This window comes from Chiloscyllium plagiosum, chromosome 28 (genome assembly GCF_004010195.1).
Source record: "Chiloscyllium plagiosum isolate BGI_BamShark_2017 chromosome 28, ASM401019v2, whole genome shotgun sequence".
NCBI lineage: Eukaryota > Metazoa > Chordata > Chondrichthyes > Orectolobiformes > Hemiscylliidae > Chiloscyllium > Chiloscyllium plagiosum.
In genome coordinates this window covers 8,502,036-8,526,527 of record NC_057737.1, presented here as the reverse complement: position 1 = coordinate 8,526,527, position 24,492 = coordinate 8,502,036, and the positions used below count along the sequence as shown (strand labels likewise).

Below are 24,492 nucleotides of genomic sequence, written 5' to 3'. Positions count from 1 at the left end.
GTTCCGAGGCACAGTGAAAAGCTTTGTCTTGCGAGCAATACGGCCAGATCACAGAGTTAAGTAGCAGAGATAAGTAAATAGTAGGTAAACAGCGGCAAAAACAAAATCAAAACCACAGGTACAGGCAAATGTTAAGAGTTTGTGAGTCCATTCAGTATTCTAACAACAGTAGGTTAGAAACTGTTTCGAAACTGGCTGGTGTGTGTGTTCAGGCATCTGTACCTTCTCCCTGATGGTCGAAATTGTAGAAAAACATTGCCGGGGTGGGATGGATCTTTGAGAATGCTGGTGGCCTTTCCTTGACAGCGGGCCTGGTAGGTGGATTCTATAGATGGGAGGTTGGCCTTTGTGATTGTCCGGGCCGAGTTCGCCACTTTCTGTAACTGTCTCCGATCTTGAATGGTACAGTTGCCATACCAGGTGGTGATACACCCAGACAGAATGCTCTCGATGGCGCACCTATAAAAATTGGCAAGGGAATTTGCCATCATGCCAAATCTCCTCAGCTGCCTGAGGAAGAAGAGACATTGTTGGGCCTTTGTAACCAGTGTGTCCACATGAAGAGGGAGAGAGTGGGTGTGACTCCATAAACCTCATTTACTTTCTCCTGCATGCACCACTTGTTCAGTGTATGCCACAGTCTGTAGACCATGGACTTGGCTTTTCAGCCTTCTCCGAACCAGAGAGGAATCACAAAATTGTGATGGTGCAGACGAAGGCCATTCGTCCATCGTGCCTGCACTGGCTCTTCAAATGACCATCATTACCTAATGTGAACTACTCCTTGTGGCGAAGTAAATTAAACTAATTTCTCAGTCCAAAGGGATCGAGTGGGATGATTTTTACATCCACTGCCTGGAGAGTAATCTGGACGAGTTGTTCGCTGATGGAGAAATTGTTCAATTTCCATGCCACTTATATCAAGGGCTTGAAATCAAGTGTTTTATACAAATCTGCTTTGCCAGATTATCAGCCAAATTAGGCAAATGTTGAAATCACCTGCATAAAGACCATGTCCTTTTATTTTTCTGTAATTTTGAATCTGGACCAAACTAGGAAAAGGGCTCTTTTTAAAATCAAAGACTCTGTATTGTAAAGGTTACTAACACTCATTGTAAGCATTATTTACACTGGTGCTTGTACAAGAATGTGAAGTTTAACTGTATTTTTATATGATCTTTAATTTTTTTATGACTAGGAATGGCAAGGCTTGGATGGGACATTGATCAGAGAGGTTTAGGATATTGAATTCAAATCTCTTGCACTCTGGGGAAGCACAATGCTAGATGGAGTTCCCTCGAGCACAGAGAATTTACATTTGATCATTTCACTGCCAGGGTAGGCAAGGCATCTATGCCAGCAAGCAAAAATATTCCAGCAATGAACTTGATTCAAGTGAGGGAAATGGGATCCTCTTAGATCAGAGACACTTTGACCATAAACAAGGGCAGTGGGAGAGCAGTTGCATCCTTTCTGCCTTCTACCTTGGCACCATGTCATGCACCCTATTGGTTGATTGACGAACAATGCCAGGAATGACTCTATTGCTTTGTTCCCACCCCAGGGGATCATCATGCCTCAGGTTTTTACTGGTTTTATCGCCAACATCTTCAATGCTGTCATCAATTACCTCTTGCTCTACGTGCTGACGTTGGGAGTGCCGTAAGTAGCAATACGTCAATCATATATTCGAATTTCCACACAGTCAAATTAAACATTTACTGCTCAGTGACCCAGAGTTTATTTGAAACCATCTCTAACATACCGGCGTGTTTTCCAGGGGCTCGGCTGCTGCCAATGTTGCTTCTCAGTACTGTCAGCTTCTCCTCCTGTTCGGGTACATTCGATGGAAGAAGTTGCATGTTCAGAGCTGGGGAGGTAGGTTTCAGGGAGGGTCACTTACACTTTGGGTCGTGGTGCGAAACGGATGTTGTCTAATTGGAACCTCATCACACCCCTAACGGAACATTTAATATGTCAACAACCCATGGTAAACCAAGAAGCTCAAACATTCAACATCTTTAAAATGATTTTCTAAGTTAATAACACCATTGTTTTCTCTGCAGGTTGGTCCACTGACTGTCTGCAGGAGTGGGGCAACTTTACACGCCTGGCCATTCCCAGCCTGCTGATGATTTGTAGTGATTGGTGGGCGTATGATATTGCAATATTCCTTGTAGGTAAATAAACAAACACGCTTTAAAAAAAATCCTCCGTTGTTATAAACAGGGGAGACAGTATCCTGAAGAAGGGCTCATGCCCGAAACGTCGATTCTCCTGCTCCTTGGATGCTGCCTGACCTGCTGCGCTTTTCCAGCAACACATTTTCTGCTCCGATCTCCAGCATCTGCGGTCCCTCTTTCTCCCAGACAGTACACTTGTCAGTCAAAAATGGGTAAAGTAAAAAAAAAACACTCAAAGGAAACAAGGAAGGCCACTCTTATCTCTTGAGACCATAAGGTTTACAGTAGTTCACAGATCAATATGTAATGATTGAGAGAGAATTTCATCTGGGATGGGACCGTAAAACAGTGGAGGGACTGTTGTAGAATCATCTTCCTGTAAGAGCTAAACAGCTCAGTCTGATACCTCCCCCCTACTCCCCCCCGCCCCCCCCCCCCATCCCCAGAGGTCAGGATTATGGGCCTTTTTAAAAGCAGTGACATCTAGAGTTGCTTGTCTAAGGCTGGAAAAGAATTCACTACAAAGGAACACAGTTAAAAATCACACAACACCAGGTTATAGTCCAACAGGTTTATTTGGAATCACTAGCTTTCAGAGTGCTGCTTCGTCATCAGGTGGTTGTGGAACAGAATCAAACAACACAGACTTTATAGCAACAGGATTGCAGTGACATAGAATGTAATATTGAACAAATTTCGCCGTGTCGTGTGATTTTTAACTGTGTCCACCCCAGTCCAACACAGGCACCTCCAAATCACAAAATAACGCAACGGTTTCACAATGACTGTTGGTTGGGATATCACCGTGCTAAATGAGACAGACTTTGAATGATCTGCCACTCAAAACAGGCCATCCCTGAGTTGTTAACAATCAAATTAATACAATAATTTAACCAGACACTAGTTAGGTTGATACCTTCCCTGTTTATTTTGAGCAGCAGATGACAGAAGACAGTAGGATCCACTTGATCCCCATATGACCTGCCAGAGTACATCTGTGCAGCATCTTTCATGACTTCTGAGTGTCTCAAAATGCTTAATTCTCATTGTAACTTACTTTTTAGCTTCCTCCCTTCCCCACTCCCCCATTTCCTGTTACTTAAACCTCCTACAGCCCTATGAGCCTTTGTTATCTCTACACTCCTTCTTATCTGATCTGTGTTCCACATATGAAATGCCTTCAGTTTACTTGCACCAAGATTTGTAATTCCCTCTTTAAACCTCTCCCTCACTCTTCTCCCTTCAAGTTGCCTTTAAAAATGTCTTCTTTCACTATGTTTTCAGTATTCTGTGCTGAAATTGTTTACAGCATCAATTTTAATGGCATTGCACTTGTTAAGACCTTGAGATAATTCACAATGAAAAATGAGCTTTTTTAAAATTTACATCATTTTTGTTTAAACTTAGCAGCTGCAGTAGGTTAGGAAACATCAAACCAATTCCTTGCACACTTGATTGCTATTCAAAACTTTATTTGAGTGCACAACGACCTTTGAGTCAAAAAGACACATCATATTGATGGGGTGGATGTTTGAGAGTTTTTTTCAGTTCCAATTATCATCAGTACAAAGAAGGAATTGAGACTTGGCATATGTTGTGAAGAGTTGTGTTTGTGTAGTTTGGCATTTTCAATTCTATTTTGTTGTGCACCATTTTGCCAATTGTCGTATTGAATAAACATGAACAGAGAAGAGTTTTGGAGTTCTGGGTTCTTCACTACTGTATTGAGGGATGGAAAGAATTGGCAGGGAAAGTTTGGAAACCCAATCATAGGGTGAAGAACTACCAGTATGAGATTTTTAATTGTTTTAATTTTAAGCCAACTCATCATCCTATTGTCAATTTTGCAGGTTATGATTGGATTATAGTGGAAAAAGCAATCACAAGCAAGGTGGGACAAATGGCCTTCAGTCTGTGGTGTAACATTAGACAATGGACGATAGACAATAGGTGCAGGAGTAGGCCATTCTGCCCTTCGAGCCTGCACCACCATTCATTATGATCATGGCTGATCATCCTCAATCAGTATCCTGTCCCTGCCTTTTCTCCATAACCCTTGATTCCACTATCTTTGAGAGCTCTATTCAACTCTTTCTTAAATGAATCCAGAGACTGGGCCTCCACTGCCCTCTGGGGCAGACCATTCCATACAGCCACTCTCTGGGTGAAGAAGTTTCTCCTCATCTCTGTCCTAAATGGCCTACCCCTTATTTTTAAGCTGTGTCCTCTGGTTCGGGACTCACCCATCAGCGGAAACATGTTTCCTGCCTCCAGAGTGTCCAATCCTTTAATAATCTTATACGTCTCAATCAGATCCCCTCTCAGTCTTCTAAACTCAAGGGTATACAAGCTCAGTCGCTCCAATCTTTCAACAAAAGATAGTCCCGCCATTCCAGGAATTGACCTTGTGAACCTACGCTGCACTCCGTCAATAACATTCTCTGACTCTCTGCTCTCTTGATCCCTGACAATAGTCCTGCTCTGTAGCACAGCCCAGATGATCATCATATATTAAATGATGCTAATCCTGAATAAACTATGTTTTTATTCTAGAGCCAGTAGCAAAGAGTGAACATTGATTCTATGCTTTGAGCTGTTGATCTAATGTGGATTGTCACAAAAAATAACAATTTGGTGATCAAACACAGCAGAGGAAATAGAGAATGCACCTGGAAACATTATATGGACTCTGATTCGTAGAGGTGTAGCTATGGAGAATGCACCAGTCTCCGTGACAAGATGTCTACCAATCAGACTCCACTTAAAACCAATTAACACCCTCTTTCATGCAGTATAAATGGTTGTTCCTCTTGAGATTTGGCATTCTTGCAATAGTGTCCTGACGAATCTAAGATGCAAAGCTTGATAGCATTTCTGGTTCTCAGCAACGATTAAGTGCCATAGCATACAAAAACTATATTTTCATCTATTCATACGAAGTTGCTTCAGTCAAGGTTAATCTCATATTTGTTGCTTTCCACAGGTATAATTAGCGAAGTTCAGCTTGGAGCCCAGACCATTACTTTACAGATAATGATGGTGATATATACGGTAAGCATTAGAATTCTGCACAAGTACAGTATTTATATACCTAAGGCATTATTGACTGAACGATAGCTATCTTAACACTGCAAGGAAACCTTGTCCTCTTTTCACTGCACACACAGAAAGGGAATATTGAATTCTGTACAATCTGATCCATTACAGTTAAACTCACACTCAGCTAAGCTGATAATCACACTGCACCTTCAATAGTACCTCTAATCACCACCATATTATTTGTTAAGTTGATAACTGTGCACATAAAGAAGAATTACAAAAAGGGAATCATAGAAGCAGGCCTGTTACAACAGGTCTTGGGTCCCTTTTCTTTAACCACTTTTGATCAGTCTCTACATATATGCTATAAATGTTTGTATGCTTTTGCATGTAGTTACCACATTTCAATTAAACTGATTGAATCAAATCAAAAATGAGGACAATTCCAAGGTTTTCATCAGTGAAAGAGAGTGGAATTTCATTAGCTATTACCTTAAAAAAAACTTTGAGTTGAATTCTGAAAAGAGTTTTTGAAGTGGAAACATTAACTCTGTTTCTCTCTTCACAGATGTTTCCAGACGTGCTAAGTTTCTCCAGCATTCTCTGTTTTCATTTCTGATTTCCACGGCTGCTGCATTTTGCTTTCCATCCAGTCTTTTATTTTCTTGTTTCATCTTCTGTTCTGAAATGAAAATTTGCTAAGTTGGTGTAAGAGCACGCGACAAAATGTTTGGTCAAAAAAATTATAGGTGTATGGGAGCATGGTGAAGGAGAAAGGAGATGAGAAAAGGAGATGTTTAGGTCAGTGAACTCTCAGGTTTAACAGTTACACAACCAGTATTGAGTGGTGGAAACTGGGCAAGAGAAACAAGCCAGAATTAGAGGTGGATAGATATCTTAGAGGGTGTTAGAAATGAAGAGGCTACAGAGATGCGGATGAACAATGCTGCAAAGGGATTGTATTCAGTATCAGAAGCTTGTTGGTACATATGGAAGAGGCAAAGAAGGGAATCACAATAATTCAGAACAGAAACTCTGATTGACTTTATTTCTTCAAGAATCCCAAGGGGTGATGAACAGGTTGGGGATGGGGCTGGGTTAGTTGGGAGAATGTGAGGACTGCAGACGCCGGAGATCAGAGTCGAGTGTGTGGTGCTGGAAAAGCACAATGATTCCTGATGAAGGGCTTTTGTCCGAAACATCAATTCTCCTGCTCCTTGGATGCTGCCTGACCTGCTGTGCTTTTCCAGCACCGCACACTTGACTGGGTTAGTTGGAAGGAGGGATTCTCAACTTCCTGATCATTTTGGACATACATCCACCATAGGTACACTGATGGATCCATTGCTTTCAGTAAAAAAACAAATCAGGGTTAAATTTAGAGAATATTATTATTGAGCTGGAGAGGATTCAGAAGAGATTTACCAGGATGCTGCCAGAGCTGGATGGTTTGGGTTATAAGGAGAGGCTGGATAGACTGGGACTTTTTTAACTGCAGTGTAGAAGGTTGAGGGGTGACCTTATAGAGGTTTATAAGATCATGAGAGGCGTAGATACAGTGAATGACAGGTGTCTTTTCCCCAGGGTGGGGGTTTTCAAGACTAGAGGGCATATTTATAACGTGAGAGGAGAAAGATTTTAAAAAGACATGAGACGCAGTTTGTTTAAACAGAGAGTGGTTCATGTGTGGAATGAACTTCCAGAGGAAGTGGCGGATGTACGTTTCAACGTTTAAAAGACATTTGGACAGGTACATGAATAAGAAAGATTTGAAAGGATATGGACCAAGTGCAGGCAGGTGGGACCTGTTTAGTTTGGGATTAGGGTTGGCATGGACTGGTTGGACCGTTTCTGTGCTGCATGGCTCCATGACTCTAATAAGATAAAGGTAATTGTTTCTGCTGTTCCTCCTACAGATTCCTCTGGGATACAGTATGGCTACAATTGTTTCTGTGGGGAATGCGCTTGGTGCTGGTAATCCACAGCAGGCTGTCAACTCTGCTAAAGTTGCTGTATGTTGCATTGGTGAGTCCAATTGTTTAAACAGATTGACTAAAGTTAGTTATTCAAACAATGTAATCCTTACAATTAATGTTTCCTCCTTGGAGGGGGTGGGGGTGGGGCGGTGGGGGGGGGTTCGGCTCCTCACTGACATACAGCTGCTTGGATATTAGCATCCTCCACAACCTTCTCCATTTGACCATGCTTTATTTAGGAAATATTATTTTTGACAGGCTGTTTGACTGCGGGAGTCATCACAACTGAGCTTGATTCTGTCCGTGTTTTGATTCTGTCCATACCTGGTGTTTAATCCAAGACATTTTCACTTGGCTTTTCAAAAGCGAAGTGCTTGAGGTGTGTGGATCCCAGAAATGCCTTGACTTTCCTCTTGCTATTTGCCCAGAGCAGATGTTGGTGTTTGATTTCCTTTCCGCAGTTCCCTGTGGAATCCACATCCCCAGTGATGTTTGGCAGGAATTCCAGATTCTGACTCGGTGACAATAATGAAATGATGATATCTGTTCACAGCAGGAGCATGTATGAACTGAATGGCTAGTCAGTAATCATAATGCTTTTCTCTGTTCTGATCAACCTGTTCAGATATGTTATGACAAATCTCCATGTCCTGGGACTTAAACCCAGACCTTTTGGTCCAGAGGTAGGCATACTATCACCGTTCCATAGTCTCCTAATTGAGGCTTCTTCAAAAAGTTCAAAGTTACCTTCATTTTGAGGCACCCTCAGAGTTGCTTACCTGTTCCAAAGTGCCGACCTCATGTTGGAGCTGCTGAAGGTTCTGCCCTGCCAGCCCTCGGACTGTGTCTGCAGCTTTTAAACTGCCTTATCCGTTTGGGATAAGACAGTGAGCTTGGCAGTGATCAGTGTGGAGCAGTGTCTGGCCAGTACAGGCTCCAGGTATCATCACCGGGGTTCTGAATCAACTGCAAGATCAGACCCTGTTCCTCTCTGCACCGAGGCTGCCTGACCTCCTGTCTTTATTTTATCGTCGACGGGTAGGATGATCCCACATTTGGTACCTGATCTGTGCTGAGTTAGCTGAGATGCCCGGCAATGTTCTAGGATTGGCCTCAAGCAGCTGCAATTACAGAAGGGAAAATTGGTCAAGGGACCAGCTCAATTGGACAGAATAGACAATTAGGACATAGAAACATACAAACCAGGAGCAGGAGGAGGCCATTCAGCCCTTCAAGCTTGCTCTGTCGTTCCATATGATCATGGCTGACCATCCAACTCAGTTCCCATTTCTCTCTTTCTCACCATATCCTTTAGCCCAGAGAGAACAAATAGACCTTCACGAGAGTCAGATAGGTTGATGCTCACTGGCTAAGACGGACAGGGGCAAAATCCCTGTATTAATTTAGAGGTAAGATGTGGGAAGGGATAGGATCCAGTCAGGGAGTCTACACCCAGCAAGCAGAGTAGAGATAGGAGGTCGCGTGTTGGAAAAAAAATGAGGATAAGTGGAAATAGTGAACTGCAATTTCCAATGTTTTAAAAAATCAGGTGCTTCAACTCGACTACTCGCTGAGGATTTCTCACATTTGCTCTTGTTGTCACAGGGTGCATCACCTTAGCACTGGGTCTGATCCTTACAGCAACCAAGGATATGATTGGCTATGTCTTCATCAATGACATGTTAGTAAAGCAAAATGACTTTTCCAAGTTAAAAATGAATAAATGCTCCTTTGCAAAATAGATTTGGAATCACGTGAGCTCTCTGTTATCCCTCTTCTCATTTTCCAGAGAAATGGTTCATTTAGTTGCAGATGTAATTCCCTTAATTGCTGCCCATCAGCTGGTTGATGCTGTGGTGGTAAGTATTTCTGTGGTCTTAGACAGTTTAAATCTGATATCTTTGTTACTACTTGTTAGTTTTAAATGCTATCACTATTATTTAAAATTAATCATCAATAAATCTTACTCACATCTAATGGGTTATCTGCGTCAAAGGCCACTCTTCCAGTTTCCATAGCGACAGGTGAAATTCTTTTATGGAACTTTACAGAAAATACAAAATTGTGAACAAGTTGTTGGGATGGAATTGGTCAACTTAACCACCATCATCTCTTACCTTGGAAGTATGGGGGGCATGGACAGATCTTTTGCTGAAAATGTGTTGCTGGAAAAGCGCAGCAGGTCAGGCAGCATCCAAGGAGCAGGAGAATCGATATTTCGGGCCCTTCTTCAGGAATGGACAGATCTTTTCCCTGGGCTGGGGGAGTCCAGAACTAGAGGGTGTAGGTTTAGGGTGAGAGGGGAAAGAAATAAAAGGGACCTAAGGGGCAATTGTTTTCACAAAGTGGATGGTATGTATATGGAACGAGCTGCCTGAGGAAGTGATGGAGACTGGCACAATTACAACAGTTAAAAGACATCTGGATGGGTATATGAATAGGAAGGGTTTAGAGGGATATGGGCCAAGTGCTGGCAAATGGGACTAGATTAGGTTAGAATGTCTGGTCGGCATGGACAAGTTGGACCAAAGGGTCTATTTCTGTGGTGTACATCTCTACGAGTGTATATTAATTTTATGTTTCAGATTCAACCTGCTTTTATTTTTAATTGGCTTTCTCTTTCCCTTCAGATTTTATTAAAGTTGATGAGAACTGTTCAAAACAATGGAGCCTGCAACAGTTCAAAATTGTGTCAGGAGAATTTAATCCTACAGTGTGGAAAGGGGCCATTTCCCATCATGTCTGCACTGACCTTCCGAAGAGCAACCCATCCCACCCAGACCCCCACATTTAACATGGCCAATCCACCTAACCTACACATATTTGGATTGTGGGAGGAAACCGGAGGAAACCCACACAGACACGGGGAAAATGTGCAAACTCCACACAGACAATTGCCCGAGGCTGGAATTGAACCCATGTTTCTGGTGTTGTGATGTAGCAGTGCGAGCCACCATGCCACCTTCAAAGACTTCCTTCATTGCATTGGCTGTTATTCCAATGCAATGAGAGAGTCAACAGCCATGTAGGTTTGATTAATCAGAACAGGAAGAGGCTATTCAGCCCCTCAAACTTGCCCCTTCAGTCAACCAGCTCCTGGCTCATCTCTATCTGAAATCCCAATTTGCTACTATTCTTCCATTAACCTTGACAGCCTTTTATACAATCAAAATGTATTGGTTAACATCTTGAAAGTTCTCATTCTCTCCCAGTGACGACAGCCCTTTGCAGGAGATTTGGTCAATGCACATCCTTTGATTCTGCCACAACAATGACAAGAAAATGAGTTTATCACATGAGAAATTCCTAAGATAACATCGTTGAATTGTTCTGAATTATTTGAGGACATGTTAAGTCATCAGATTATTATTCTTTTCTGCAAGATGTTGCATTAATGTGTTCTGTTTGTCCATTTGGCAGTGTGTAAGTAGTGGCATATTAGCAGGAGCTGGAAAGCAAAAAATTGGTGCAGTCGGTAACCTAATTGGATACTACTTTGTTGGGCTTCCTGTTGGAATCTCTCTCATGTTTGCTGCAAAACTTTCTGTGTTTGGTAAGAATTTTTTAAATTGTCTTTAGTAGCAATTGGTACTCAGCACTCACACCCCACAAAATATTGAGGATGTTGCTCCAATTTAAGATGAGTGTTTGGAATTGGTTGGAAGTGAGCCCTCTGTGGCGCAACATGAGTCCATTCGGCCCTGTGTGATTTTGGTGCCAAAGTCCATCAATACTCACTCTGTACCAGTAGATGTGGCCATTTTCTATCTGTGACCACAGATGCTGGAATATTGGCTGGAGAGTGAGCTTCAAGCAGATCTGAGACAAGGTCTCGCTCAACATCCGCACACCTCCTTGTGTTAGATTGTATTCAGGAGTGGGATCCCTGGCTGAATACTTCATGTAGGAGAAAGTGAGGACTGCAGATGCTGGAGATCAGAGTCGAGGTTGTGGTGCTGGAAAAGCTACTGATTTCTCATGAAGGGCTTATGCCCGAAACGGTCGATGCTCCTGCTCCTTGGATGCTGCCTGACCTGCTGTGCTTTTCTAGCACCACACTCTCAACCCTGAATTCCTCACGCTTCTAATCCAGGGGTGCTGAGGCCAAATGTGGACAAGTAGCGGCCATGACACCAACCATTTTATAATGTGGAAAGAGTTTCAGAAAGGAACAGAAGTGGAAGGAACATTTGACAGCATTGTCTCCACATTGCTATTCCTGCAGGTATCTGGTCTGGAATGCTTGTCTGTGTGGTTGTACAAGCAATTTTCTTTCTGACAGTGATTTACAGAATGAACTGGAATGAAGCATCCGATAAGGTAAGAGCAGTAACAGAGATCATTTATTAAAGCAATTCCTTCTCTAACTTCTTCTTTTAGCCCACCCTCTTTTCTCCCTGTGATGCTGGAAAAACACAGCAGGCCAGGCAGCATCCGAAGAGCAGGAGAATCGACGTTTCGGGCATAAGCCCTTCTCCAGGAATATCGACGTTTCGGGCATAAGCCCTTCTTCAGGAATTCCTGAAGGTGTTACACCCACCCATTTACTTCCTCCCTCCTCACTATCCAAGGTCCCAGATGCACCTTCCAAGTGAAGCAGTGATTTACCTGCCCTTCGCTCCATCTAGTCTACTGCATTCACTGCTCACAATGAGGTGTCCTCTGCTTTGGAGAGATGATCCTCAGACTGGGTGACTGCTTTGTGGAACACCCAGGTCCTGCTCAAGCTTCCTGTTGCCTGTCACTTCAACACCCCACCCTGTTCCCTGGCCAACATCTCTGTCTCAGGCTTGCTCCAGTGAAGGTCAGCATTTCATTATCCACTTGGGGACCCTGCAGCTTTCAGGACTCAATATTGAGTTCAATCATTTTGGAACCTTAATGCCTTTTTCTTTGACTGTTGGCCACCCCCCACATTCCCAGCCCTGTCATGACATGGTCCCCATTGTCCTACAAACCAGGGTTTGTGGGATGGAAAAGCTAAGGGCCCTTACATTTCCGAACAGCTATTCCAGCTTTAATCTCCACAAAGATTGTTAAATATTCTCTTGTGGCTGTGAGTTTGGAAGGCCCTAACCACCTACAGTTACTGATCGAGACGGAGGGACACAGGAGGCTGCTGACCTTCATATCCAGGATCAAAGAAAAGGTAAATTGAAACTTTTTTGGGGGGGTGGAGAAGAGGATAGGAAAACCCACCGCAGTAAATCCTCTGTTTCAAAGCTTTTGGAACAACTGGAGAGATTGTGGACTTTCGGGGGAATGGGGAATTAAATCGGGAGCATCGATGTCAAAACAAGAACTAATGTTAACAAAAGCATAACTTTCCATATCATTCAACAAAAAAAACAAGGTAATTGTTGGACATTTCTGATTGCTGACTTCTGCCAGTATTCCTTGCTGTTTCTCATTCACCCAGAGTCTTCACCGTGCCTGAATAATGGACAATGTGCATTAAATGATTAATGGCCGGTGTTTGTTGTGCGGAATGCATTATTGCTTTTATGCGATGTTAAAAGAAAGGACTCCTATATAGCATTCTTCAAAATATCAGCACGTTTCAAAGCTCTTTACACCCAATTAATGATATTAGATTTGAAGGCACTGAGATAGATTTTCAATTTGCCAGCCAAGTTTAAAACTGGTTTTATAGACCAACTCCCAATTCCAAGAAGTGCCCAGATATCATTTCTATTCACCACCAATTCACAAAGTCAGTGCTGCAGCTGTGGAAAACTAAATATCATGCATGCACCTGTTTGAGGTACTTAGTATTTGCAACTTGTTGAAGGGTTTAGAGGGATATGGACCAAGTGCTGGCAAACGGGACTACATTAGCTTAGGATATCTGGTGGGCATGGACAAGTTGGACTGAAAGGTCTGTTCCTGTGCTGTACATCTCTTTAACTCTATGACTCTAAGTGCTGAGTATTAGCCATAATAAGTCAGTGTTGTGGGACAACCATTGTCACCTAGACAATAGCAGTACAAGTTGGGAGAGATAGAGTAACAAATGTGGGCGGCACGGTGGCACAGTGGTTAGCACTGCTGCCTCACAGCGCCAGAGACCCGGGTTCAATTCCCGCCTCAGGCGACTGACTGTGTGGAGTTTGCACGTTCTCCCCGTGTCTGCGTGGGTTTCCTCCGGTTGCTCCGGTTTCCTCCCACAGTCACAAAGGTGTGCAGGTTAGGTGAATTGGCCATGCTAAATTGCCCGTAGTGTTAGGTAAGGGGTAAATGTAGAGGTATGGGTGGGTTGTGCTTTGGCGGGTCGGTATAGACTTGTTGGGCCGAAGGGCCTGATTCCACACTGTAATGTAATCTAATCTCCGGGAAATTCACAAGAATGTGCAAAAGCCTGTAGTACTAGGTGAGTACCCAGAAAGAGAATGGTGATAAAATATCAGTCAAAGTGAAAATGGTAGGGCTAATGGATAGGGTCAGGATTGATGTGTAGGACTTACTGCAATGGGTTGCTGTGCCCAGAATGAAGCCAAAAGAGCAGCTTTCACTCCAACAGTGAGAGAGTAGAGACTTCAATGAGTGTAGGAGAGGTGAATAGAATAAATAAGAGACAAGGAAGAGACATTTTTGTCAGAAGGAATGCTATTTCTCCAATGGTGTGGTTATATTAAAGAATACAGGATCTAATCAAACTCTTTTGCTGGAGAAAGACATGACTTTTCTTCCAGAAATTGCACTGAAAGCACAAGATTTACCAAATAGAAGTAGCGGCAAGTATATTCCTATTTTTTGTACAAAATGCATGAACAATGTGACTTATTGTCAGGAAAGATGACAGTGGGAGTTATCCAGAGATGGCATTCCCAGGGAATGATTTGGCAGGAGACCAAAAAAAACTATAGCTTCATCCATACTCATCGGAAGCCAGAGTCAGGTGAAAGAGGTGGAACAGTTACAGGAAAACATTCCCGGTATTTTTCCTTTGTGCATAGTGACCAGTGCATTGGTTAAGGAAAGTAATGAGTGAAAGTAATACCCCAAGCAGGCGTTAGGGGCATCACAAATTTTCTTGGAAGCTGTGAATAGTGCAACAGAAATGTTTAGTAAGCCTTTTTGAATTGAAGCCCTCCAGCAGATATGGAATGAAACAAATCTCCAGGAAATTCACAACAATATGCAAAAACCCGTAGAACTAGGTAAGTACCCAGGAAGAGAGTCAGTCCACACTGAAACTGAGGCAGGGGAGATCTGGAGGATTATTATTTTTAAGGTGGAGTTTTGAAGTGCATGTGGAGATCACCTCATGAACCTGCAGTATTTATCAGATCATAGGAATAAATTATAAAAATAAAGAAATGAAAATTTCAGAATAACAGCCCTTCCAACCCAGGCCACGCCTACACCCAGCCTCCAGTCTCCTCTGGGTCTTGACTCCAGACTGTGACACCAGGAGACTGCTCTGGAATCATCTCGAGTCTGAAGGCCATGCTGAGGCCACGCCAGACTGCCGAGAGACTGCCACGCGTTGCAGCATCTATCCTGCTGTTGGATTGGCAGGACGTTTGCGGAGGCATCACTGGTGATATTTCTCAACTCTCTGCTTCATGTCTCTGTCGTCCACATCTCTGATGCTAGGTTTGAAGACGAGCCATGCCAGACTCTAAATGCTAACTCTGTTTCTCATTCCTCACTTGCTGAGTTTCTCCAGCATTCTGCGTGTTTGCCTCCAGTACATGCACTGCTATCCTGTAGACCATGGGTTTGGTGATGGGTTTGGTGATGGGTTTTGAGGTCTTTGTCATTAAACACTGTGTTCCTCAGTCAGCTGAAGACTGTATTGGCCAATGGGGACAAAGGTGAATTTCATTGCCCATAGCTGCTTTAATCAAGAGAAAGCTCCAAATGCAATGGAAATAGATCGACATTGTCCAGCGGCTTCTGTGAATCTTAATAGTTGAAAGGACAGTGTTGTGTGATGGAAAATGTCTGCAGACAGCCTTTTGCTTTCAAATGTTTGACCTATGTATCCCCTGCCCTCTCTCTTTCTATGCAGGTTGGATGCTATAATTATCTCTCCTCCACACAGAACTTCCATGTCTTTTTGGAACAAGAAGGTTTTAATTCTGTTTCTGATTTTCAAGAGCTCTACTGTTCTTGTTTCAAATGACCCCATGTTATCTTAATGTACAAGATGCCTCTGTGAATGCATTGATACTAGTTTGGATGTCAGTCTCTTGAGTGTGTGCATAGACCAACTCACCCACACAATGGGTCTATGGTGGATCTGCTGGTGAGGACCACAGCTTGCATGCCATCATGTACCAAGTGGAGGATGGTGATGAACAGGCAGCTACATTTCAGAAGGACAGTCCTATGTCCCTCCTAGTCGATCGAGTCGAAGACCTGTACGAGATCAAAAAATCTCATGCGTGGAAATTTCTGTTCTCTATTCTTGTTGAGGACTGAGGCACAGTTAAGGAGATCCTCAAAGTGCTCCTTCCAATGAGCGCTAACTGACTTTCCGTCCTTGATGAGTGCCCCTTCATTTTTAGCTCAGTCAGGTAGATCCTTGGGGGAATTGGGTGACACTTGTATTAAAGAATTTGCATATATTGTTGTCAAGTTCCTAGTTTTCTTGTACTCTTTCTACCCAGGACCTGCTCTTTAGGTCATGTGTTCTTTTACTAGACCTCGGCCTGTCGACCTCTTCTCTTTCCCTCTAGATCTGGTGCTGTTTCCAGATCAGGAAGGCCTCACCTTTGTGGTTTAGTGCTCCTGGACCTCCTAGTAATTCTCACCAAACTGGATTCTTTGGGTTTCTCTACTAGGAATAACAGGATTTATGAGTCAGCAATTTGACACGGCTGTGTCAAGATTTACAAAAAAAAAGATGATTGAACCTCAAACCACTCCATTATGGGAGTGCAAGTGCCCAGTAGGTCACTTGTTACAGCGGGCACAGAGTCCATCCTTCACCCGGTGTCCAGTGTAAGCGAACACCAGCCAAACCTTTGATCGAAGTTCTGAAAATCAAAATAATTAACTGCTGATGATTTATATACAGAAAGCTTGCCAAAGCATCAATTCAATGCTCACACCTTTTACGTCTACCTGGAGGGTCTAGCTCCTGTCTGAGATACAGGTTTCCGGGTGTCAGCATCCTCCATTACCTTCCGAATAGGTCCTTCTTTGTTTATGAGCCAAGACAGTAATTGGTGTGAGCTATTTGATTACAGGATTTATCATAGCTGAGCCCAATTCTACCCTTACCTCATGCTTACACACTAGACATTTCCACGAAGGATTTAAACCAGTCTACTAGTTCCAGAATTGTAATATCACAGTCGATGTTGCATTTCATCCTCCTAGGAAAGTGTTGGGGCTACCACAGCAGTGGCACCCTTCCACAATGGTATTCAACAGGAAACGCAGGATTCTGACCCCGGTAACCATGACAACAATCCTTGTACAGTACTCATGTCAAAATCCCTTTCTCTAACACCTACATTAGTTTAAGGTAGCTATAACTTTAACCCCGAGACTGGAACATACGTATGTGTGTGTGTGTTTGTGTCTGTGTGTGTGTGTCTGTGTCTGTGTGTGTATGTGTGCGTGTGTGTGTCTCTGTGTGTGTATGTGTGTCTGTGTCTGTGTGTGTGTATGTGTGCGTGTGTGTGTCTCTGTTTGTCTGTATGTGTCTGTGTGTGTGTGGTGTCCATGGATGCGTGTCTGTGTGTGCGTGTCTGTGTGTGCGTGTGTGTGTGTGTATGTCTTGCTACATTCCTAAGGCAGTCCTTAAAACTTACTTCTTACATCAAGATCATCTGGCCTAACATCTTCTCAGGCAGCTTGGTGTCAAATTTTGTAATGCTACCTCTGCCATGTCAAAACAGCTATATAAATGCAGCTTCCTGTTGTTGCCCTCCTCTGGGCTTTGTTTTTAAAATTGTTACTCCATTGTGGGCTTTGTTATGAGTCTCCATCTTTACCTGAGAAGGTGAAGGTGAGTCTTTGATTTGAACCCACAGCAGCTCTTGTAACAGAACAAACTGGACTTGCTGTAGAGGGCAGTGTCTGTGAGACTGGAGTTACACATGGGTTGGACTATAAAGATAGACATTCGTGAAGAGGTGACTGGGTTTTTAATGATGACCCAACAGCTTCACAATCACTTTGACCGATATTTTTCAATTCAAGTTCACAATCGGCAATGATGGGACTTATCTGGATCTACCTTCAGTTCTCCAGGCTACAAGTATTTAACAGAAAGCCCGCTGTTTTGTGAAAGAGTTCTTGATGCCTTAGAGTGCAAAGGTGTGATGATGCTTTTATTAACCATTCAAACCCCCTCCAACTTTGCGCCCATTTGAAGCTCAAAAGGAATTGCATTTATATAGCACCTTTTGCAAAGATCAGGGCCTCCCAAAACACATAACAGCCAATGAAACACATTTTGAAGTGTGATCGCCAATGCAGAGACAATGCATCTTAACAATTCTAGCCACTCCTGCTCCTATTTGTTAAATCAATAAACAACATGCCCAACATCTTCTATACATGATATTGCTTAACTTTTCAGTCTTGAACAATTCTACATCCATTTCTCTCTCACTTTTTGTTTGTGAAAGACAGCATTTCCAACAACGTGGCACTCTGTCAGCGCTGTATTCCAGTGTCAGCATGGATACTTTTATTCATTCACATGAGGATCATCCAAGATGGAGGATGGGAGGAAGTTGTGGCTTCCTTGAGGTATTTTAGGTGTTGGAGGTGATTTCCTCGAATCCCAGGAGCAGTAAATTCTGTTTTATAAACTGTTGCATTGATTTCGAACTTTGGAGAAAAAAATGATCAAAACAACAGCATTTTAAAAAAGGGTGGAAGAGAACAAGGGGAGTGACCACATGGTCAGTGAGGGAGAGAGAGAGAGAAAGAAACCTACACTACTGTCTGACACAGCAGTGAATCTGCACAGCCACTGCCTTTGCTGTTTGAGTTCAAGTATTTCTGGACATTGGAGTGTGTCTTAAGAAAAGTTATCAAACATTGAAGTTCAGAAGAAGTGGTGGAGGCTGGGATAATTACAATATTTAAAAGGCATTCAGATGGGTGCATGAATAGGAAGGGTTTAGAGGGATATGGGCCAAATGCTGGCAAATGGGACTAGATTGGGTTGGGATATCTGGTTGGCATGGACGAGTTGGACTGAAGCATCTGTTTCCGTGCTGTACATCACTGACTCTATGTCACCATTGTTGGTGAGGCCAATATTGATTATCCATCCCCAATTTCCCAGAGGGCAGTTAACCATACATCCAGAACCTCAACCTGAGCTACAAATCTTCTCAAAACTCAGTAGTTAACCATGTTGCTGTGGGTCTAAATATTTATTTTTATTCTTTCTATCAATTTTGGTTTGAAACTGTCAATTGGGAATTGTGAGCGAAGGATGACCTTTGAACGTGGTGTAACAACTTGTGGGAAAAGGAAAAGGACAGACTAAACAAGTTTCTGTTTGTTTGTGAGGCCAGGCCTGGAGGTTAATTGCAGACTGATGGTTGATCAAAAGGATTCTTACAGATGAAGCAACCTGGAAATAGCATTGTGTTTAAACAGATAGAGAAGTTGGCTGTTAATGAGGCTAGTACCTGGGAACTGGTTCTGGCAAGTCTGGAAGAGATTCTATGTTCAAGCAGATAGCAGATATTGAATGGTAATTGGGGGCTCATAAAAACGATGTTTAGTGTATCTGGGTGAAAGCAGAGTTGGCATTGTGTATGGGTTGTGTTTTCTGGAGGAGATGCTGACAACACAACAGGAAGATTTCAAAGCTCCATGCCTAACCTCCCACATCAACTTTTGAAAGCCTGAAGATTTGAAAGCTGAGTTAGAAGTGTTACTACCTTTACCTGAGTAACCTGAGAAGGTGACACTGATTCACAGTTCAAGGAAGGCAACCAAGGAGTGGTTGTGACTGTGAAACAATGTAACTTGAACGCCATTTAAGCAACCTGATCAGTTTTGTGGTTTTCTTTTATTTGTCCCTAAACAGTGTGTGCTTATCTATCTGCCTTTTATATGATTAGAATCTGAAAACAAATGTTTGGGTTCAAAGCATACACATTAATCAGATTACCTTGTTGTTTAATTTTTCTCTGTTAAAGTTATTGCATATTTAATATGTTGCTAAGTCTTTTGTCTGAGATATAATACCAGTGTTTGGAATTAATTATTTATGGAGTCTGGGACTGGTTATTAAGAAGTCTTGTGGAACCATTAAAGTAACTATTGGGGGTCATTGATTGTTTAACCTAATTGTGTTGTAAATACGGATGTAGAAAGGCTGATTTGGTTCAGCTCCTTTCTCTGTGTCGCAACATCTTGTGACCCGTAGAAACCTGGACTTGACATTGTCCACAATAATGTTAGACTATAACTGCCATAATGTTTTATTTGTTGGAGTTCTGATTTTGGTTGTAGCACTGGTGTTGCTGATTGGAGCTGCAGTGAGCAATCTGAATGCTTTCATGTCCTATTACCTTTGCCTTTCAAGATTCTCCTCTTTGTTATTTAATCACTCCTGTCTCCAACCCTGACACAGAAATTCCCTTTCCTTCCATCCTCACAGTTCCCTTTTCCTGCCTGTATTCCTTCAGCTTTCAAACCTATCCATCCTTATTCTTTGTCAGTCCCAATGAATTGTCACCAATCTGAAACATTGATTTCCTTTCTCCCTCCACAGTTGCTGCCTGGTTTGCTTAGCTTTCCTGACGTTTTGGTTTTTAATTAATATTTTATGTAGTGATTGGAGCCAGGTGGAACTCATTGACTAGGAGATCCTTGATTGGGGTTGTTAACCTGAGCCAATCAGGGAGCCCCGTATAAACAGGAGATTCCTGATCTCCTCAGTTCGGGGACTGTCTCTGAGCTGGCTGGCCACAGCCAGTGTACTGTGCATGTGTAAATAAAGGGTGACTTGGTGACAGGATACCTGTACACAGAATGCTCAATGCCTGATCCTTGCCAAGTTAGTTGGTCTCAGATTAGATTTTGTTGAAACCCAACAACCTGGATTACCGAGGGCTGGGGAGGGGAGATCAGTCACTGTTACTGTTCCAGGGTGTGAGGTTGACAAGGGGAATGAGAGCAAATCAAACGACATTACCTCCTACCGCAGTCAAATGGTTGAAGGAAGAAGTTTGAACGTAAAGCTGGAGGTACAATAGCCCGCCTTACTAGGTCGCAAAACTTTAGAACAAATAAAAACCCATTAGAGCAAGTTCAGGACAGGAATGGGCAGTGTCAGGTATCCACCAAACCGAATGCAGATAGAGAGGTTCCACCAGGAAAAGTAGAGGGGAGATGGAGAGGTTCGAAATGAGAAAAAGGAAGAAATGGTGACTGGCAAATTTCTTCTAAAACATTATCTGGAGTTTTGAATAGATTTTGCTAACGAGACTTCTTTTTCCCCCACAGTGTGTATCTCCTTGATAAATTCGATGATATTTGGAGCAATAAGGACTGTGGTGGATCATGTCTTCACCAGTGACAAGTCAGTAAAAACAAACCTTCAAACCTAAACATTCATCAACACATATTCACCAACTCGTGTGAATGCTCTTTGCCAACCCTCTTTTCATTTTCCAGAGAAATTGTTCAACTGGTTGCATAAGTGATTCCACTATCTGCTACTTTTCATCTGTTTGATTCTATATCGGTGAGTATTTCAGGGTCTCAATGGTATAGCCAAAGAGGGGAGTGGTGTGAATTGATTGGGGTTTTTCAGATTACCAACATATTGAATCGGGTATGTTTATGGAAGACTTTCCTCTGGGCGGGGCCAAAACTCAGAGCCATAAATAGAAGATGGTCACCAATAACTCCAATAGGGGATTCAGGAGAAATCACTTCAGCTGGAGGGCTGGTAACAATGTGGAACCTACATGGTGCTGTTGAGTTGAACAATTTCCCCTTAATTTAGAGGGAAAATAAGGAGAACTAGGGAGAAAACTCTCCGCTGGCTGGAGTCATACCTAGCACAAAGGAAACACAGATGCTTCCCTCCTATAGAAACCACAGCACAGTCTACGTAATCACTGTGATTATGTTCTGTGTGTCTATTTTGCAGGGTGTATGTGGTGGAGTGTTAAGAGGTGCTGGGAAGCAAAAACTAGGAGCTATTGGCAATCTGATTGGCTACTATCTAATTGGGTTTCCCGTTGGAGTCTCTGTGATGTTTGCTGGAAAACTTGGTGTGTTTGGTACGAATTTCATTGGATTTTCCCCTTTGTTCTTTGCCACAAATGATTATATTCTGCCCACTCTCAGTAAAGTACTGAGGATATCATTCCATTTTGGGATCACTGGAAGGACAATGACATTGGGTAGATTTTCCCCCACTGGGGTGCCATGTGAGTCTAAAACCACATCAGTTTTTTTCCAAAATTGTCAATAATTCACAGTCATCAGCAAATTTTTAATTCTAATTTATTTTTTAACATTGAGTTCAAGCTCCACCATTTGCTCTGACAGGATTTGAACCCAGGTCCCCAACATCATAGCAGGGCTTCCTGGATGAACAGACAAGCAACATTAACTTTGGGCCATTATCTCTTCTTGAGTTATGTTACAAGCATCATTTGTCACTAGTTTTAAAATCCTGAAAAATATAATAAAGTGTAACTGATTTTGTAACAAAGTACAAGAATCAAAATTACTGAAAAGCTAACTTTATCTTCGTGGAATGTCAAAGGTCTCACACATTTATAGAATTGTTTTCTTTTTCTAAACGTCAGTTTATCTTTAGTTTATCAGAATACATTTATACATGTATTTCCCAGTGACCAATTTGATGTGTTTTCAGTTCCTGATTCACTGAGCGTCAATTCATCAGTTTAATGTGTTCTCTACTGGCTCAATGACATCAATTCTGTTGCACTTCAAAACATTTTCTTGACTCCAGTCCAGACCTAGAGACTTTCCTGCCACAGTTATGGCCAGATTCCTAGTTTGATAGATCTCCTTAGGCAGAGCTCTTTGAGGTTAATGGTAAGTACCTTTGCTTTGCTGCTGAGCACGAAACTCCAGCTCACCAGGTCACTGGGCTCTCTCCTTGAAACGCCAGGTCTCTGGAGTGGATTAAGTGTACTATTAGTGATCAGTTAATTTCCAACCTATCCATCTGTTGTCATGTTGTTGTGTGCTTTGTTGAAAGGCTCTGGTTAATGCAGGTGTGGTGCAAGATGTGGATGCCTCAAACAGTGCCTCTGGTGGTCAAATGCGGGATATCTCAACAGGTAAACAGGAACGTTGTGCTGTCTTTAAATCACTGCTTAATAGCAAATATGACTACACGCTAAGCATTCATAGTGTATGTTCAACAAATTATGCAAAGTGACAATTTATTACAGATCTTTACCTGCAGGAAGCCATTCAGCCCATTGTGTCTATGCTGGCTCTTCAACCAGCATTATTACTGAGAGCCATTATCCTGCCTTTATCCTGTTCCCTTATGCATTGATTTAATTCAAATACTCAGCCCATGTTGTCTTCTGTGCTCCATTTGAAATTGTTGCTACCACACTTCCAGGCAGTGCATTGCAAACCTGAACAACTCCTGTACAACAGCTTTTTTCCATTTACTGCATTTACAAATCACTTTAAACCGGTGCTCTCTCATTCTCAATCCTTTCACAAGCAGGAACAATTACTCCCTACCTGCTCGACCCAAATCTCTCGTTTCTTTCCGATCTCCTTTCAGTCTTCTTCTTTCTGAGAAAGTACCAAACTCTCTAATCTATCTTCGTAACTGGAGGGGAGTATCCCTGGAACAATTCTAGCCCATCTATTAAACTGAATGGTGTTGAAATTCCCACTGCCACAGATGCTGTAATTCAGCACCCGATTCTGATTCACTCCCTGAAGCCCTCATGGAGGTCAACCAGGAGACAGTAACTTGAAAACCACATGGCTAAAGTTATATAGTCCCCAGGAAGCTGAAAGTAGACGCAGTGTACAAGGGAGTGAAAGGCTATTGAAAGGACTGCTGTGTGCTAATTTATTTAATTAGATTTTAACTTGATTCAATTGATTCATTTGATTCAAAGGAGCGAATACATTTCCACCTTTTTAAAAACTGTTTGATTTCCTTCTTACTCTTGACAGGAGGAGATGTCCTCAAGCTAGCATCATCCAACTATTAATCCCGAGAGCCAGCTAATGTTCTGGGACCTGGGTTTGAATCCAACCGTGGTGGATGGTGGAACTTGAATTCAGTAAATGTCTGGAATTAAGAATCTAATGATGACCATTAAGCCATTGTTGAAAATCCCATCCTTCAGGGAAGGGGCCTGCAGTCCTTACCTGGTCTGGCTTACACGTGACTCCAGACCCACCACAATGTGGTTCACTCTTACACACATCTGTAAGGAATTAGGGGCAGACAATAAATACGGTCTGGCCATTGATGTCTGTATCCTGTGAATGAATAAAAATCATTCAGTCAAGGTATTGATTACAGTGCTCAAACGTATGATCAATCAGTTGCTCAAACTGATCTGTGATGTTTGATGGTTAATGATTTGGTTGCTGAACTTTTGCCAGTTTTGGTCAGCTTGCTGACTGAGTGACCGCATGGTTTCATGTTAATGAACACCCAGTACTTGTCTAACTCAATGGTGACACAGTGGCTCAGTGGTTAGCACAGCGCTAGAGACCTGGGTTCGATTCCAGCCTTGGGTGACTGTCTGTGTGGAGCTCCCACATTCTGTGTGTGAGTTTCCTCCCACAGTCCAAAGACACGTAGTTTAGTTGGACTGACTATAATAAATTGCCTTTGCAGTATGCATGGATAGGATGGAATGCTATTTGGAGGGTTGGTGAAGACTCAATGGGCTGAATGGCCTTTCCCTGTACTGTTGGGATTCTGTGAACTCTTATGGAGAGTTATCAACTGCAAGTAGAAATTGAAACAGATCATAAAGATGTGGAAACATATTTGCTCCTTAGAAACAAAATGAAGCTAACTACCATGTAACAATCCCTTAAACGGATAGGGGCAATGCATAAATACATCAGGGCATATTAGTCTACTCTTTGGTGGTGAGGTGTGACACCTCCTTAAGCCCAGGAGGATGGTACAACAAACCTTTAATAGACAATGAATACAGAGCATCTGTGTTGAATTAATCCAAACCTGAGTCCAGGGTTACATTGGCCACTGTATTTCTGACAGCATTGGTCTTCTGTACAAAGACCCAGTGGGTGACTGGGAGTCATGGAGGAGATCATTGGCTGATCACCATCCCACCTAAAAACAATCAGATCCACTG

General features: G+C 42.5%; 2 protein-coding genes and 1 long non-coding RNA gene across 5 annotated transcripts in view; all 3 read left to right on the top strand.

The window, feature by feature from the left end:
* Positions 1-10,662, top strand: part of LOC122563933 (multidrug and toxin extrusion protein 1-like) — a 41,849-nt gene extending 31,187 nt beyond the window's left edge. The window contains exons 7-12 of the mRNA XM_043718203.1: positions 1,565-1,662; positions 1,781-1,878; positions 2,067-2,180; positions 5,167-5,234; positions 7,139-7,247; positions 10,619-10,662. Of these exons, the coding sequence (XP_043574138.1) occupies positions 1,565-1,662; positions 1,781-1,878; positions 2,067-2,180; positions 5,167-5,234; positions 7,139-7,247; positions 10,619-10,629 (498 nt within the window). The 3' untranslated portion in view covers positions 10,630-10,662. The remainder of the gene's footprint in view (positions 1-1,564; positions 1,663-1,780; positions 1,879-2,066; positions 2,181-5,166; positions 5,235-7,138; positions 7,248-10,618) is intronic.
* LOC122563931 (multidrug and toxin extrusion protein 1-like) overlaps positions 1-24,492 on the top strand; it is a 192,997-nt gene that overhangs the window by 98,005 nt on the left and 70,500 nt on the right. The window lies entirely within an intron of this gene.
* The window catches only part of LOC122563934, a 24,217-nt gene continuing 11,157 nt past the window's right edge, over positions 11,433-24,492 (top strand). Inside the window, exons 1-3 of one of the 3 annotated variants that reach the window (XR_006315778.1) lie at positions 11,433-11,518; positions 22,377-22,458; positions 24,145-24,155. This is a non-coding gene — a long non-coding RNA (uncharacterized LOC122563934). Of the gene's footprint in view, positions 11,519-22,376; positions 22,459-23,326; positions 23,432-24,144; positions 24,156-24,492 lie in introns of those variants that run through there. The other 2 variants (XR_006315780.1, XR_006315779.1) reach the window with 2 other exon arrangements.